Genomic DNA, 15,641 nt, shown 5'->3' with positions numbered 1-15,641 from the left:
ATATGACCATTTTGTTGAAATAATTTTCATGACCTGTATAGCTAATTTCGAACTATTTTTTTTATGTAAATGAAAATTTTAGTCACATTTGATGGAAATTAAACCACTTTTAACATGTATTTATGAAATTTACCCTAAATTTTACTCCTATAGTTTATATGAAGATGCGTTCAAGAAATAAAAAAAGTAAGAAAATAGCCTGCGCGCCCTTCGTTTACTCTAAAACCCTAGAAAACTGGAACCTTAAACCCCCCTTGTCTCCTTCACTATGTTATTACATGCATAGGCAATATCTTTTGCTCTTCGAAGAAGCATGTTACCCGGTAGAAATTCACGGCCTCAGCATCCTTCTCAGTTCCAGTGCAATGGAACTGTTCCTTCACCTCCCCTGCAGGTCCTCTTCTATCCGGATTTTTGGTGTCTTATGTTACTCTTGTATGTTGTATCTCTATGTTGATTATATTTTACATGTTTGATTTTGGTTCTTTTGATTAAATTTCATCAGGTTATGGGTAACCCAGGAAGCTTTATGCCAAACCATATGCAAATTCAGTCTCAGATGGCAATTCCAAACAACAACCCAAATACCCACTTCTCCCCTGGGCAGCTTTTGGCATACCAAATGAACCAGATGAATAATGCTAATTCTCAACATAAAGGTCAATTCTTGGCCCAAAATATTGTTAACCCACCTCAATTCTTGAATCAGAATGTTGGTTTTGGGGGTATGCCCAATCCAATGCAAAATATAAATCAGCTTTTGCAAATGCAAATGGCTATGCAAATGGCAAGTTATGCTCAGGCTGTTTCTGGGAGTGTTCCTTTGTATCCAAACCAGGTGTCTCAGGGTATGGGAATTCAAAATTCGAACATTGCCATGAATAATGCACATTTGGGTCATGCGAATGCAAGTGGAACTGCCCATCAGTTGATGAATGGAAATTTGTCTAAGCAAATGGCTAATGGGACTCAGCAATTGCAAGGGCAGTCTCCAGTGATGAACTCTTTTGGTGTTGTTCAGCAGCCACAAACTCAGAACTTCAATGTTCCTGCTTCTGCTAATCCACAGGTGAATACAATTGGTTCCTGCATTCTGTTTTGCTGTACTTCAAAAGCATATTGTGTTTAAGTTGGTTTAATTTCTTACTAAATAGTGTTTTGGTTGTCTTCTCTTTAGACCGTCTTAATATATTGAGTGCAGTATGTTTTACTGGAGAACCCCATATGTGATATGCTTCCTTTATCTTAAGATGATGAAGCATTGATAGATTGTGATGAGCCGCGGTAGCTAGTAGCATGCTAGGAAAAGATGTAACATTGAGCTAAGCAAAGCGTCATCTAACTCTGTGTACTGTTAAGGGATGTTGTCTTAAGTTACAGCGTTGCTGTATGACTACATTATTTCTTGTTGCTATGTTTCTGTCTGACACATTGTACCGCACATAATTATTGTTAATGTGGATTGGAGTAAACTGTGTTATAGAGGAACCCTGTTCCTGTTATTGGATGCACATATGTGTAATGTGATGTTTGTTTTAGCCAGCAAAGTTTGCTAAGGTATGTTTCTGCTTATTGTTCATACCAGGTTTCTCAGGGGATGGGCCCTCAAAGTTCCAACTTTGGAATGAATGCGCATTTTGGTCTTGTGAATGCCAATGTAGCCGTCCAGCAGTCTAAGAATAGTTTGTCTAAGCAAGGGCCTAATGAGACTCAGCAAATGCAAGGCCAGTTGCCTCTGATGAATTCTTTTGGCTTTGTTCAGCAGCCACAAACTCAGAACTTTAATGCTCCTGCTTCTGCTAATACACAGGTGAATTCATTTAGATCCTGCATTCTGTGTTGCTGTACTTAAATTCCGTAATGTGTTTGAGGTGATTTATTTTCACTAAGTAGTTCTTTGTAATCTTCTCTTAGACTGTCTTGTTCTATTGATGTCAGTATGCACTACCGGAAAATCCCATAAATTGCACCCTGAATTTCGCTTAAGAATCAAGATGATGAAGCATAGATAGATAGTGATGAGCCTCCTGAGTGAGTAGCATGATGGGGAAAGATGTAAAATGGAGAACTGAGAAAAATGTCATCTTACTACTAGTTAAGGGTGTTGTCTAAGTTGTAGCTTATTGTGTGACGACATTATTTCTTATGGCTAGGTCATTGGTAATTTTCATCTAACACTTCCTACAGAACATAATTATTGTTTGTTCAAGTGAATTGGAGCTAAGCTGCATTTTAGAGGAAAACTATTCCTGTTTGTGCTCTTGTAATGATGCTTGTTTTAGCCAGAAACTTTTGCTAAAGCCTGTCTCTGTGTATTGTTCATACTAGGTGTGTCAGGGTATGGGGCCTCAAATTTCCAACTTTTCTATGAATGCGCATTTGGGTCTTTTAAATGCCAATGGAGCTGTCCAGCAAATGCCTAATGTGAATCAGCAATTGCTAGGCCAGTTACCTCTGATGAATCCGTTTGGCTTTGTTCAGAAGCCACAAACTCAGAACTTCAATGCTCTTGCTTCTACTAATACACAGGTGAATTCACTCGTTCCTGCATGTCCGTTGTGCTGTACTTTGCGTTGTGTGTTCGAAACGGTTTCAGTGTTTTAACTAAATAGTTTCTTTGGTTATCTTCTATTAGACTGTCTTAATCTATCATCCAAAGCGTGCATTACCTAGTTAGATTAAAGAAATGGAACTGCTTATTCAAGAGCTTACTGGAAAATCCCACAATTTGAGCACTGCCTTTCACTTTACATGATGAAGCATAAATGGATTGTGAAAAGCCTTTTTAATTAGTAACTTACTAGGGAAAGATGTAAAGTGAAGGACTAAGAAAAGCGTCTTGTAACTCTATACTTGGTAATGGATGCTATCTGCCTATCTTTCGCTTATTTCATTTTTCTATGACAAATTATTTCTTGTACCTTGGTAATTGGGAAGTCTCATTTGACACCTCCCACAGAAATATAATTGTTTGTTTCTTAATGTAGATTGGAGTATACAAGTTGCTTTATAGAGGAACACTTCCATTTTTTGATTTGTGTCGATAGCATGATCCTTGTGTTAGACAGAAAAGTTGCTAACAGATGGTTCTGCTTGTTGTTTTAATATCAGTTTTGGGGTATGATTTAGATTTAAAGAATACTTGAACACATACTTCTTCTGAAAATATTAAATCAAATCAGAAGACTTTATATGTTTACTTGCGCAAAAGTTACAACATCGGATTTGATTTCTGCAACTTAACAAGTCATTGGTAAGTCTCAATGCATCTAGGATCACAGTGATATGAAAATTAAATATTTAAAAACAATTGAACGAATAAATAAACAAATAGATAGCGTACAAGTCTTCTTGATCTATGCGTTTTCGCTCTGAGAGAATTGAGGGCAATTTGGGCTATTCACATTTGATGGTTCTTCTGGATCATCTGAGTTCTATTATCTATTTTGCAGGCAAATCCTGGATGTGTTACTGGGATTAACCCATCAAAAGGCAACCAGCAAAATTCGTACAATAGTAACTTCTCGAGGAATCAAAAGCATGGTGTTAAGTATGTTCTACCCTTGCGGTTCACTTATGTTTCTTAGTTTTATATATAGACTTTATTCATCTTATTTCTTTCCTTATCTCCATTTTCTGCATATCTAGGAAGTCAAAGTTTGGTAAAGGGAAGTTCTCAACTCATAATAAAAGCCTGGAAAAAGGTGAGAGTTGTCTTGGTTTTTTGCTCATTTTACATCTTACCTATCCATATGATTTGTCAATTCCAACATATCCTTTTTTTTTGGATGAAGCAAGTGATTTGATGAAAAAAGCATCAAAAAGATGCATTAGCTCAGGATTTGTCATTGGAGCTTACAAAAGAGTCTGTCTTCTATACATAAAAAAAAGACTGTCCTGTTATTTGATTGCTCCACACAGATGAATTGGATGTTTAGTTTTAAATGGTGAATACAAGCTCCACATGCAGTATTTTTTTTCCAGTATAACAATGAAAAATTGCAGTAAGAAAATTTGATGAAAGAGTTGAAAGTAATATTATATTTTTATTCACTATCTGTGGTTTATTCAAGTTTAGCTACATCTCCTAACAGTAACGTGGAATACTGCACATATCTGAATATCATTGGCAAAATAATATTAGAGAAATTTTTGTCTTGGATTGATTCATTTTTCCTTGATTTACCTTTTTGTTATTGTTAGAATAGGAATAGGTACATACAATCCTACTTAGAATAGAAATATGAATATGAATAGTAGTAGGAATAGAAAATGACAAATAGTATCCTACTTGATAAAGGATTGTATTGTAGTATCTATAAATAGGATCTTTGTGTAATAATGTAGATATACAATTCAATAATATTCTTCTCCAATATTTCTCACATGGTATCAGAGCCTCTATGATCTTGGTAATGAATCAAAGAGCTTCCGCTATCGGCGGGCGGTTATTACCCATATATGCTGCCCGTCTGGCCCATGGTTATGTTAACAAAAGTAGGGTCAATGTTATATGTATGAATCTCATATGCCAGGGAAGAAAATCCAGTCAGACAGGTCACTGTGGCGTCAATTTCCGGTGACTTTCTAGGGTTGTTTTGTGTCAACCCTATATCCATCAGTGTTTGTGTAGCACCATGCCATCTTTTCGGTGATTACTTTCTTATATCTAATTTGCATAGCACCGTGCATCTTTTCGATGACTACTTTCTCATATCCCATTTGCGTAGCACCGTACCATCTTTCCGGAGACTACTTTCTTGTTTGTGTAGGGTCGTGCCATCATTCCGACCTTACTTTTATAATTTCTATTTTCTAGCAAGGTCATCCCATCATTTTGACCCTATCAATATAATTCTCTTTCGTAGGAGGGTCGTGCCATCATTCTGACCCTATCCATATAATTTTATTTCTCAGATTGTGACCACTTTCCGCCATCAAATCTAATACTCCGACGCATGAGTATGTTCTTACCAATTTTTCTGTGACTTTCTTGATTAATGTTGACTCGTCTATTTATTCCAAGACGATCCATATATTTTATATCAAATTTTGAGCACTTTTCGGCGATCGTTGCATTGTGAAGAAGTCTAGATCGAGCAACCACCTAGTTTTGTTGCTTCGGGGGAGTCTGGTAGCCTCTATGGTCTGACACAGTCTTCTCATGCTTGGTTTGGGAAGTTCAACACTGCAATTCAAGAATTTATCACTCGGTTTATTATCGACATTATGCATCAAATTCAGTATTTCATACAAAGACCAAGCACATTGAGATTGACTAGCATTGTACATCAAATCCAGTGTTTCATGAGAAGACTGAGCACATTGAGATTGACTGACAATTTTGTGAAGTCGAGTGATCAACTTGCAGATATCTCACCAAGCTCCTCATCGGTCCTCGTATTAATTATATTTGTAACAAACTAGGTACATATGATTTGTATGCACTAGCTTGAGGGGGAGTTTTAGAATAGGAATAGGTACATACAATCCTACTTAGAATAGAAATAGGAATATGAATAGTAGTAGGAATAGAAATAGCAAATAGTATCCTACTTGGTAAAGGATTGTATTGTAGTATAGGGTCTCTGTGTAATAATGTAGATATGCAATTCAATAATATTCTTCTCCAATATTTCTCACAGTTATGTTGAGTGGGAGGCATCTTTTAGAAGACAAAAAAAGAAGACAAGGAGTTAAACCCTCACCTTTTCAAATATGGTTTTTAATCAAGTTTGTCCACATTTCGACTGATGATAAATGGTTGAATCTTTGCATGTCAGTGCTATGCAGATAAAAATATTTCATACTTTTCCTTCATAAAAATGTATTTCCTTATTAAGCTTCATGATGTGTTCTGACCATTGTAGTAGTTGGAGATGCAATGACCAGCTCTGAATTTGTAGGTTTGAATTCTGGTTAGAAAAGCAGAAAATTTGTAAAGAAAATGCCACTCATCATGTATACTGTATCTTTCTCATTATATGTATATCTCATTTGTTTCTGGATATAAGCTGCTTGTAAGGTCAGCAGTTCTATTTTTATATTTGTGTCATTGCTCTTGAATTGTTTGTACTAACTACTTTCATTCACACCTTTTTCTCAGGTCATCACAGAAATGGGGAGAAAAAAAATATTCATACTAATTCAGTGAAACCTGAGATGGAGGAAAAGAGGTACTTCTTGGTATTAAAGGAATCTTATATTGCATTATATGCAACCGATAGAAAAGTCTTATTAACATTTATTTGGCCAGTTTTGAGAATTTCGTTGACTACAATTTGTTCCTTTTTTTTTTGAGTCTGTTCTTGGTGCTCATTTTTTTGTTTTTTTGAGACATTGCACTCCGTTAGTTCGTTTTCAAGCAGTTGTCAGAAAAAACTTCAAATGTTTGATGTGGATAATAGCGATTTTCTTTAGATTCTCTAGCAATAAAGTAGAAGATCTATTTTATTACTTCTCATAGTTCAATTATAATGAACACCCTTCAACAATAAAATTGTTTTTTCTGCATGTCATATGGGAGAATGGAAAACCCTCGTAAAATAAATGCTCTCATATATCTGGTACCCGTGCTGGTGGAAAGTAGCAGGTACCCAGTGGAGTGGTCGAGGTGCACTCAAGTTAGCCCAGACACCTCCTTTATAAAAGAAAAAGCTGAAGGATTGCATAGCATGATGGTTCCTTGACGATTTCTATTTATGATGGGACTTTGTTCTGAAAAGAATTTTAGCACAATCAACTCCTATTAACTTTTGTCGTTCTTTCGGGAGTTGATCTTTAGAGTTTGTTGCTCTTTTGGCAGTTGTCTTTAGTGTTTTCTGAACTGCTATCTCTCAAGTTCTTCTCCATTTAAATCACCTATGTTTTCTTGTACTTTATTTTTATTTTCACTTTTTGTTTTACTTTTCATTCATGTCATTTGGATATTACTCTGTGATGCAAAGATCTCTCTTGGCGACTTACTCGGAACAAGAAATACGACAGTGGCGGGAAGAACGCCGTAAGAATTATCCTTCAAAAGCAAACACTGATAAGGTTGGTTACCTCTACTCGTAATGATGTTTGTACTTGAATATATAAGAACATGGCATATCTTAAGAATAAATATGCTTTGTTGCAGCAGCTGACAGAGAAAATGGTTGAGTCCGAGGATAGCTCGTGTGCTGCCAAGTTGCGCCGTCAGGTATGTTGATAATCATCATTTCTCTCAAATAATAGCATCCTATGTCATTAGAAGTTACTGAATACGCAAACTGTGTAATTTTTTTTCATGATAAATACCTATTATAAACTTATATCTATGTGCATGTTTCTCTGTGTGTAGATTAATGTTATCGTAGGTGCAGTTCTTGTACTGTGGCATGAAAATCGTAAGGTTTTTTTTTTACATATTTGTTTTCTGAACTGGTTATAAAAGAGTTTTTTTTTACATATTTGTTTTCTGAACTGGTTATAAAAGAAGTGTTTTTTGAACTCTTTAGCTGTCTTTGGCATGAGGTTGGCAACATCATTTTTTCTCAAGTTCACTTTTTACTTTTATACATTTTCCGTTGATGAAAACCACTAGTTTTAAGAAGAGCACATATCTGCATCCCAGGGTCCACAGTTTTATTCTTTTCACTGTTTGCATTATGTTGTTCATGAAAATATTTCTTATAGAACACATAGGCTGAAGTCAGTGGAGCTTAACTTTGTTGTCCAAACTACTACTTTTTCTTGTTGTATCCATCCTCCCATTGGATGCTTTATTGGGATACTACAGTAGAAATGAGGAACACCAAAGCTGCCTGTTTCTACCACTTCCTGTTCCATATGTATAAGGAACAATGAAAGGAAAGCTATGGAAGAAATGAATGAGCTATATGTTTCTTCTTTGCAAAAAAAATATGCTAGCAAAGTGAGTAAAAATGTACAATGAATCCCTTTGTTAAAACAACTAAAAACTGCAAGGACGGTATTTTTGATGTACTCTTTTCATTTGGTTCTTCATGATGATGTGCCAAATGTTTTCTATTCCTGGAGATGCTATATTAATATCATTAAGGTCCATGCCAAGTTCAAAATACATATGGCTTTCCTTAAAGGAAGACATGGGAGGTGAATGTATGCAAATTGAATATCGGTGAGTGAAACAATAGCTGGTGTTTGGTTTTCTCTAACTCTCTGTTGAGACTGGAGATCTAGTGGATAGTCTTTACAAGATGTGATGTTAAGGATTTGGCAGCTCAGGTAGGAAACTTGAAGGCTTTCTGAAATTTACTCTTCTATAAAAAGCAAAACAGCTGTGCATTCCTCCCCTAATCTCTAAAAGCCTTCTCAAAATTCTTTTCTTGTGTATAAATTCAGCAGGTTCTAGTCTCAAAATCATGGGAACGGAACATTTACTCTTTGTTTGCTTTCTTTACACATTTTAATTAACACTGTATGTCTATGAGGATATCTCACATACCTCCCAACATTGCATGTTTTCCATTTAACTCTTTTGTTTGTCTGAACCTTCTGCTATGATTAGCTAAAGATGCCTGCACAACATCTGAAATGCAAGCATGTTATATCTTTCATCTCAACCAAAATGATTGATAGCTTTGTTATCAAGACTTGCATATTAAACGTATGCTGAAGTTGCATTTATGCTACACTTTAGAGAAGTTGCATACATGGCGGAAGTAAATGAATCAATGGTTCCCCTTGTCCGTCCAATGTACATACATTTTCCACAAGTCTCTGTTCACACGAATAGCTGCCAAATCTTTGCCCCTCGGTGTCCTTAGAATGCTTCTCATCTTTACACAACTCTGTAGATTTCTGTTCGTCCTGCATGGCTAAGTAAATTGTCCATGGACCTATTATTTGGCATTTGTTCATATACTTTTATGTACTTCTTAGCAAGTTCAAAAAGGCTCTCTCTCTCTCTTCATCAGATTCATTGTCTGTATTTGCTGGTAATTCTTTACTATTCATGTTGGTTTAAGTAGTTGAACTTTCTGCAGCAACTTAAGGAAATTCTAGCCAAGCAGGCTGAGCTGGGCTTTGAAGTTGCGGAAATACCATCATCTTACCTGTCAGATACTGAGAAAAAAGTGGATGGAACGGAGCAAAAAAGGCCACTGAATAAAAAAGAGAGGTTCCAAAAAAGGTTCAATAAAAGAGAAAAGTTCAGTCGAAATGATCGTTTCTCCAAGAGACGAAGAGTTGGAAACACCGATTCATCAAATACTTGTGATCAAAAGGGTTTTCCTTCAGGAAAACAGGATGTGAATCGTGAATCTGTAACTCAGTTTACAAAAAATTCAAGAGAATCAACACTGCTGCAGAAACTATTGAGTTCAGATATTCGAAGAGATAAACGACGTCTATTGCAGGTCTTTAGGTTTATGACCTTGAATTCTTTCTTTAAAGATCAGCCGGAGAAATCCTTGAGGTTTCCTCGAGTGTTACTTAAAGAAACAGGTAAAGAAATTGAAGCTGCTGAAGAAATATATGATGCTATAGATACAACCATTGAAAAATCATCGTCAGACGACGACAACGACAAAGAAGATAATTTTGCTGAATTAACACAAGCAGTTAGTAAGTTGCAAGAAAATAGAAACAGTGAAAGTGAAGAACTTCAGGACGAGGAATAGAGAAAGCAGCCTTTATCTTTATCACTGTGTATTGTACATGCTTGCTATCTTCATCTTAATTATGTGTATATTCTAATTAGTCTAAATGTCATGGCAGGGATTGGAATTTTGATTTTCAAGGGTTACTAATATTTAAGGTTTGATAAAACTTTTGGCATGTAGAATAACACTGATGCTTGTTAATATTAGTTTATGTCGAGTGTACTAAATGTGAAAGTCTAGGGGATAAGTGTAGCAAGCCAAGTCGTTTGGTGGCTGGTTATAGCTATGCAGTTATTAGTAATACATAGATTAATTATGAGAAAATCTATGTATTATTTTACATAAGGTTTAGTTATTGATGTACGTATTAGTTATTCCACTTTCTATCCTCCATAAATTAATACATAGATTTTCTTTTATCACTTATTGTATATGGCATGTCAATATTGAAGGGAAAATAAAACAATGTTCATTGATGAAGAATGTTTTTTAAAAAAAAAATTAATTAGCAATAAAATACACAAACAAAAGTAGTTCCATGATTGAGAAAAATGGGCATTAGGCTGGTGAATAGGGCTGTTCACGGTTTTGGTTAAAACCAAAACCAAACCGAAAATTTAACCAAACCGAATAAAAAAACCGACATTCAGTTTGGTTTGGTTTGGTTTGGTTTTAAATTTGAATAACCGATAATATTTGGTTTGGTTATGGTTATAGTAAAAAATAACCGAATAAATAACCAAACCAAACCGATAATTATATACATAAAAATTATAATTATTTATATGTATAATATTAGCTTTTCATAAATAATTAAAAATATTTTATACCTTTTAATTATTAATTTAATTTTAATATACTTATTATGTCCAACAATCCAAGCTCAATCCAAGCCCAACTCTCTCAACTCTGAAGCCCAACTATGTGAATAGCCCTAGAAAGTAAAAACCCTACTCTTTCTTTTCCTTTTACATTTTCACTTCCAACTATGTGAATAGCCCTAGAAAGTAAAAACCCTACTGTTTTGAGCATTGATTAGTTTGGAGCTTAAGCTAAGGAAGATGTACTTTTGATTATATTATGGTCTATGGATTCTCTAATATCTAGTTAGTTTAGTTTAAATATGTAATTTTTTTTATTTATGGACAAAGTTGTTTGTATTTTGGAACCCCTATTTGACTTGCTCTTGTAAATATAAACTACGTTGCAAGTTTGGTGGACCTAATTTGCCATCAACATGTCTTTCCGACAATAAACCGAAAAACCGAACCAAACCGAACCAAACCGACAATAACCAAACCATGGTTATTATTTTACTTGGTTTGGTTATGGTTTTAGACATTTAAAAACCGACTAAGTTGGTTTGGTTATGGTTTTAATCAATAACCGATCCAAACCGAACCATGAACACCCCTACTGGTGAATACCATTCCAGCTATATAAACTATAATTATTATATTCTTTCAATTTGAATTCAACACGTTAATTTCCCTATGAAAGATCAAAGAAGAAGCCAAATTAAATTATTTGATTAGGAACGTAGTTTACAATAAAATATGTATATGGTAATCCATCAGAAGATTCTTCATGTCTAGCAGTCAAATAAAAGAGGAGAATAGATTAATATTACTCATTTTTCTCACGTTGAGTAGAGAATAGTATTTAAATATTTAAATGTCTTTGATAATATTATATCAATATTTGAGAATAACTTTTGTTAATTCTCTAATTAATTATCAAATTAGGACTATCATCAATTAATCATTATATACACGGTTCACCAAGCAAATTAACGATTTAGGTGGGTAACGAAGGAAAATACTTTTCGAAAAATTAGAATAAGTGAATTTCTTACTTATTTTTATTGTGTTCAGTAGGTAAGTAAAAAATATTATTCTAAAAGTATTTGTATATAATTTAAATAAATACTATGCAAGGTGAGGGTGGGGTTAAGGGTGTGGGCTGGTGCGGATGGGGTTACGTGACTTGGGTTAATATAAGGTGTGTTGAATAGCGAGGAGGACACAATCAACGTAGAATTCATTTGTGAAATTTATTTTCCCTATTTTCATTAGGGAGGTGATGATTTTCTTAACTGAAAGAACTTATTTTCTTAGATAAACTATTTTCCAAAAAATAACTAATCAAACATGAGAAAAAAAATATTTTGCTCCACATCAAACGCAAGAGTATACCCATGACTTAGAATATAAATTTGTACTCTCTCCATCCTAAATGAGTTGTCAATGTCATGTTTCACTTTTGAAAAGTCAGATTATGTAAACTTTGATTAGCGATTTTATAATGTATTTTCTCATTAAATTATTATGAGAAAAATTATAACTCTGTAGTACTTCATGTATAATATAATTTTTGAATAATCTTTACATAATTTGACTTCTCAAAATAAAGTCAGGCATTCACATCTGTGGAAGCACAACATTCTATTACGTACTATTTTTGTTATGCTTGGGTGGAAATAGTCAAGTTCCAATAGGATAGAAATACTAAGAATTATATTCTTTGAATTTAGCCTAGAAATTCTTGTAACGGTCAAAATGGGTTTTCTTTTTTCCATTGGACACATATATAGGGGAGAAAAGTTTTGAAATTGATGTGCTATGAAATAATAATAATAATAATAATAATAATAATAATAATAATAATAATAATAATAATAATAATAATAATAATAATAATAATATTAATAATAATAATTTGCATACTACGACTTTTATAACATGTAAAACCTAGAAGCAAAGTATTAATCATGATTGACAAGAGGGAGTTGTTCGGATGATATATAAGCACCACTTACTTGCAATTCAAAGGTTGTGAGTTCGAGTCATCAAGAGCAGTGGCGAAATTAGAATTCTCGTCAAGGCCCAAGGGTGTTCATACTTTTAAGATTAGGGTGGGTGATTTTTTAAAATAAAAAAGGAAAGACATAAATTAGTAATTATTTTTTTAATTTAAAAGGATAAAGTCAAACACTATAAATGAGTCTTTGGCTTGTTTTGATGAGTAAAAAACAAAAAATTCATTAAAGTATCTTGGCCTCAAACCCACGGATTTAAGGAAAATCTTAGTAGTCTTTACCACTAGGCTATTCATCTCTAGCGTGTTCAACAATCGGTGTACATTCAAAATCATTTATATTTAATTTATATATTCGGAATTTTTTTCCGACGAAGGGTGTTCATTTGATCACTCGTGGATGAATATAGCTTCGTCCTTGATCAAGAGAGCAAAACGGGTGGAGCTCTTAGAAGGGGTTAAAAAAAATAATAACAATTGTTCTGAATTATTATTTCAGAACCTTCCTGATTGAGATTTATTCAGATAAAATTAAAAAAAATAAAGGCTTCTTTAATTTACTTTCAACTTTCCTTTAAAAAAAATAAAGGCTTCTTTAATTTACTTTCAACTTTCCTTTAATCTCCTTTTCTTTTTTCCACTTTTCTCCAATTAAAAATGTTTGTTTGTCCACTTGACTTGGTGACATCACCAATTAAATACTACATTCGTCCCAATTAAATGGGCATCTTACTAAAAATATTTATCTCATATTACTTGATCACTTACTAAATCAAGATATAATTAATTAAAATTTTCTTATGTTACCCCTACAATTAATATGACATTTTAAATATAAACAATTCTCAATACTAGTTATTTTTATATTTTATGTATATTGCATTGATATAAATAAAGAGCAAACTAGTAAAGTCTTCCAATATATTAATGATTTTTTAATCACCATATAAAATTGAAAATGTCCATCTAAATAGCATTTTATATATATATAAAAAAAAGTCTTCAATCCTAGTGATGTGATTTTTAAACCTATATAGGATTAGGGCCAAAGCTGGTATTGTGACTATAGTACGCCAAGTTCTTACCTATGATATTAAACCACTCAGGTGATTTATCTTCAACTTTTAACCTTCTTATCCTCATGGACAGCACTTTTAATTTTTGAGCTTGAAGGTTAATTCGTCCATCAAACAAACAAAGATTAAAAAAAAAATCAATATCATACTAAGGCCATTATATGTAATTTTCTACGACACTCTGCATGCAATCTTAAAAAATGAAAAACAAACCTTACCGTTCAAGTGATCAATTTAGATGAATTGTTATAATTTAATATACACAATCTTAACTTACATTTTTATAAAAATATCTTACCATTTAAACTTCTAATCTTTTAAACATGACAATAATTTTTAACTTGATAGTATTAGCGAATTCAGATATGACAAAAAAATAAATTTGTCAATACTCTTTATAACGGACCAAATAATTTGGCGACCTATCAAAACCTACCTCACAATGTCAAGAACCTAAAAAGGGAAAAGAATAATGGGAAGAAAAAGACTTTAGAGGGCCTAAGGAATTAATGCACCAAAGTGACACAGATATCAATAAGCATAAGGTGAAATGATAAATAATTCATTTTTAATTAAAAGTTTTGAATTTATGTCCGATAGGATACAAAATTATTTTTGTTAGCGATTGTTTTATTTTTAATTTGAATTTTTTAAATTAAATTTAAATTCAAGCGAATTTAATATAAATATTGTACCGACAGTTATTATTTCCCTGTCATAAATTTATATTTCCATTTCTAGGAATTCGATTCTGTATATTTACGATAATATTTCTTTTCAGGTCTTTTTTTTTAATTGTAGAATATGGTAATTGATAGATAGTGTTAGAGTAATTATTATGGGGGGAAAAGGAATCTTTATTTAAATAGCTGGACAGATTCAAGGTTTTTTTTTAATTGATATATATTTAAATTATATATGAAATTTACATGTATTGTACATCTACCGTTTACGTTTAGTTTAATCATATTTAAATTAATTCTTAAAAAAAAAAGGAAAATATTATCGAAGTGCAGTAGGTTAATTTTTTTTTTCTTAAAAGTAAAGTTTATAGAAATTATGACCCCTAAATTTTGCTTTTAAGTCGAATTAACACTCCAAGATTTATCTTCTTTAGTTAAATTTATTGTAATAACTCGAAAACTCCCCTACTAGTGTCCATGGTAGAATTAGAGATTATACTATATTAATGACACATAAGAAAGAAACTGAATTTCTTTTTGATTTAAATCAAGGGACAAAAATAAGAATAATATTAATGATTAATAATATAAAAAAAATTATAAATAAATCTGCTTATATCAAGTTGTCATTAAACAGTACTTTAAAATTCTTTCCTAATAAGCCGCTACTATTTGATTCTAGTTAATGTTTTAACTAGAATGAAAAAAAAATCGAATAATAACTCTCAAATTTATTAGTAAATTTTATTTTGACATTCAAACCGCAAGTTGTCTCAAATGAGTATTTAAATAAAATGCTATTATTAGATAATTTTGATTCAAAACTTTGAAAAAACTTTTGTGTGTAATCTCAAATGTCTATTATGATAGATAGTTAACCACTTAAAATATGTTATTTATTTGAATTATATAATTCATTTTCAATTAGAACATGCATTGGGTTTTACTGTTTATTGAGATGAATTTGTACAATTAAAGGATGTGACATATTTTAAGTGATTAACTTATCTATTTATTGAACATTTGAAAATACGCTAAAAAAAAGTAATCAAAATTTAAAACAAAAGTGTCTAACAGAACTTTTATCATTTATTCATGATGCTCAATTTGAACTAGTCAATGAAAATAAAGAAGCCCCTCAAATTACCCAGAATATCTAAATGAAATTTGCTGACAATTTTGAGGCATTGTGGATTTATTAAGTCAAATTTCAAATCTTTAAGGACTAACTATCGGAGTTGCATATCGATCCGTCCGATTCGATTTCTAGTGTTATTAATTTGACTTATTAGCTATCAATTTTAAAATATGTTAAATCATTAAAATATTGTCAAGTTATTAATTAATTGACTATTGATGAGTATCAATTTAACCGTTAAAATTTCACTCCGTCACCTACCAACTAAATAATATGCAATTGGAAGAACACAACAAAAATTGACTGCCCAAAACAC

General features: G+C 32.6%; 1 protein-coding gene across 2 annotated transcripts; it reads left to right on the top strand.

Moving 5' to 3' along the window:
• Positions 1-141: 141 nt before the first annotated feature.
• On the top strand, positions 142-9,863 carry LOC129886361 (uncharacterized). 2 transcript variants are annotated; one of them, XM_055961017.1, is made up of 10 exons: positions 142-394; positions 506-1,069; positions 1,586-1,810; positions 2,329-2,529; positions 3,453-3,550; positions 3,649-3,704; positions 6,107-6,176; positions 6,948-7,038; positions 7,127-7,186; positions 8,994-9,863. In XM_055961017.1, exons 1-10 carry the CDS (start codon positions 314-316, stop codon positions 9,627-9,629), a joined length of 2,082 nt encoding a protein of 693 aa, XP_055816992.1. In that variant the 5' UTR covers positions 142-313; the 3' UTR covers positions 9,630-9,863. The 2 variants fall into 2 exon arrangements, with proteins under 2 accessions (XP_055816992.1, XP_055816991.1); XM_055961016.1 differs by having other exon boundaries at positions 7,124-7,186.
• The last annotated feature ends 5,778 nt before the right edge of the window (positions 9,864-15,641 follow it).

Source organism: Solanum dulcamara, chromosome 4 (genome assembly GCF_947179165.1).
Source record: "Solanum dulcamara chromosome 4, daSolDulc1.2, whole genome shotgun sequence".
NCBI lineage: Eukaryota > Viridiplantae > Streptophyta > Magnoliopsida > Solanales > Solanaceae > Solanum > Solanum dulcamara.
Note: the sequence above shows the minus strand (reverse complement) of the source record. Positions and strands in the feature narration are given on the sequence as shown.

What these genes read in the sequence shown, in the direction of transcription:
- LOC129886361 (XM_055961016.1), top strand. Translation starts at nt 314, where the DNA reads ATGTTACCCGGTAGAAATTCACGGCCTCAGCATCCTTCTCAGTTCCAG. An exon ending in CCTGAGATGGAGGAAAAGAG is followed by an intron (nt 6,177 to 6,947) that starts GTACTTCTTGGT and finishes TGTGATGCAAAG; the next exon opens with ATCTCTCTTGGCGACTTACT. An exon ending in CAAAAGCAAACACTGATAAG is followed by an intron (nt 7,039 to 7,123) that starts GTTGGTTACCTC and finishes GCTTTGTTGCAG; the next exon opens with CAGCTGACAGAGAAAATGGT.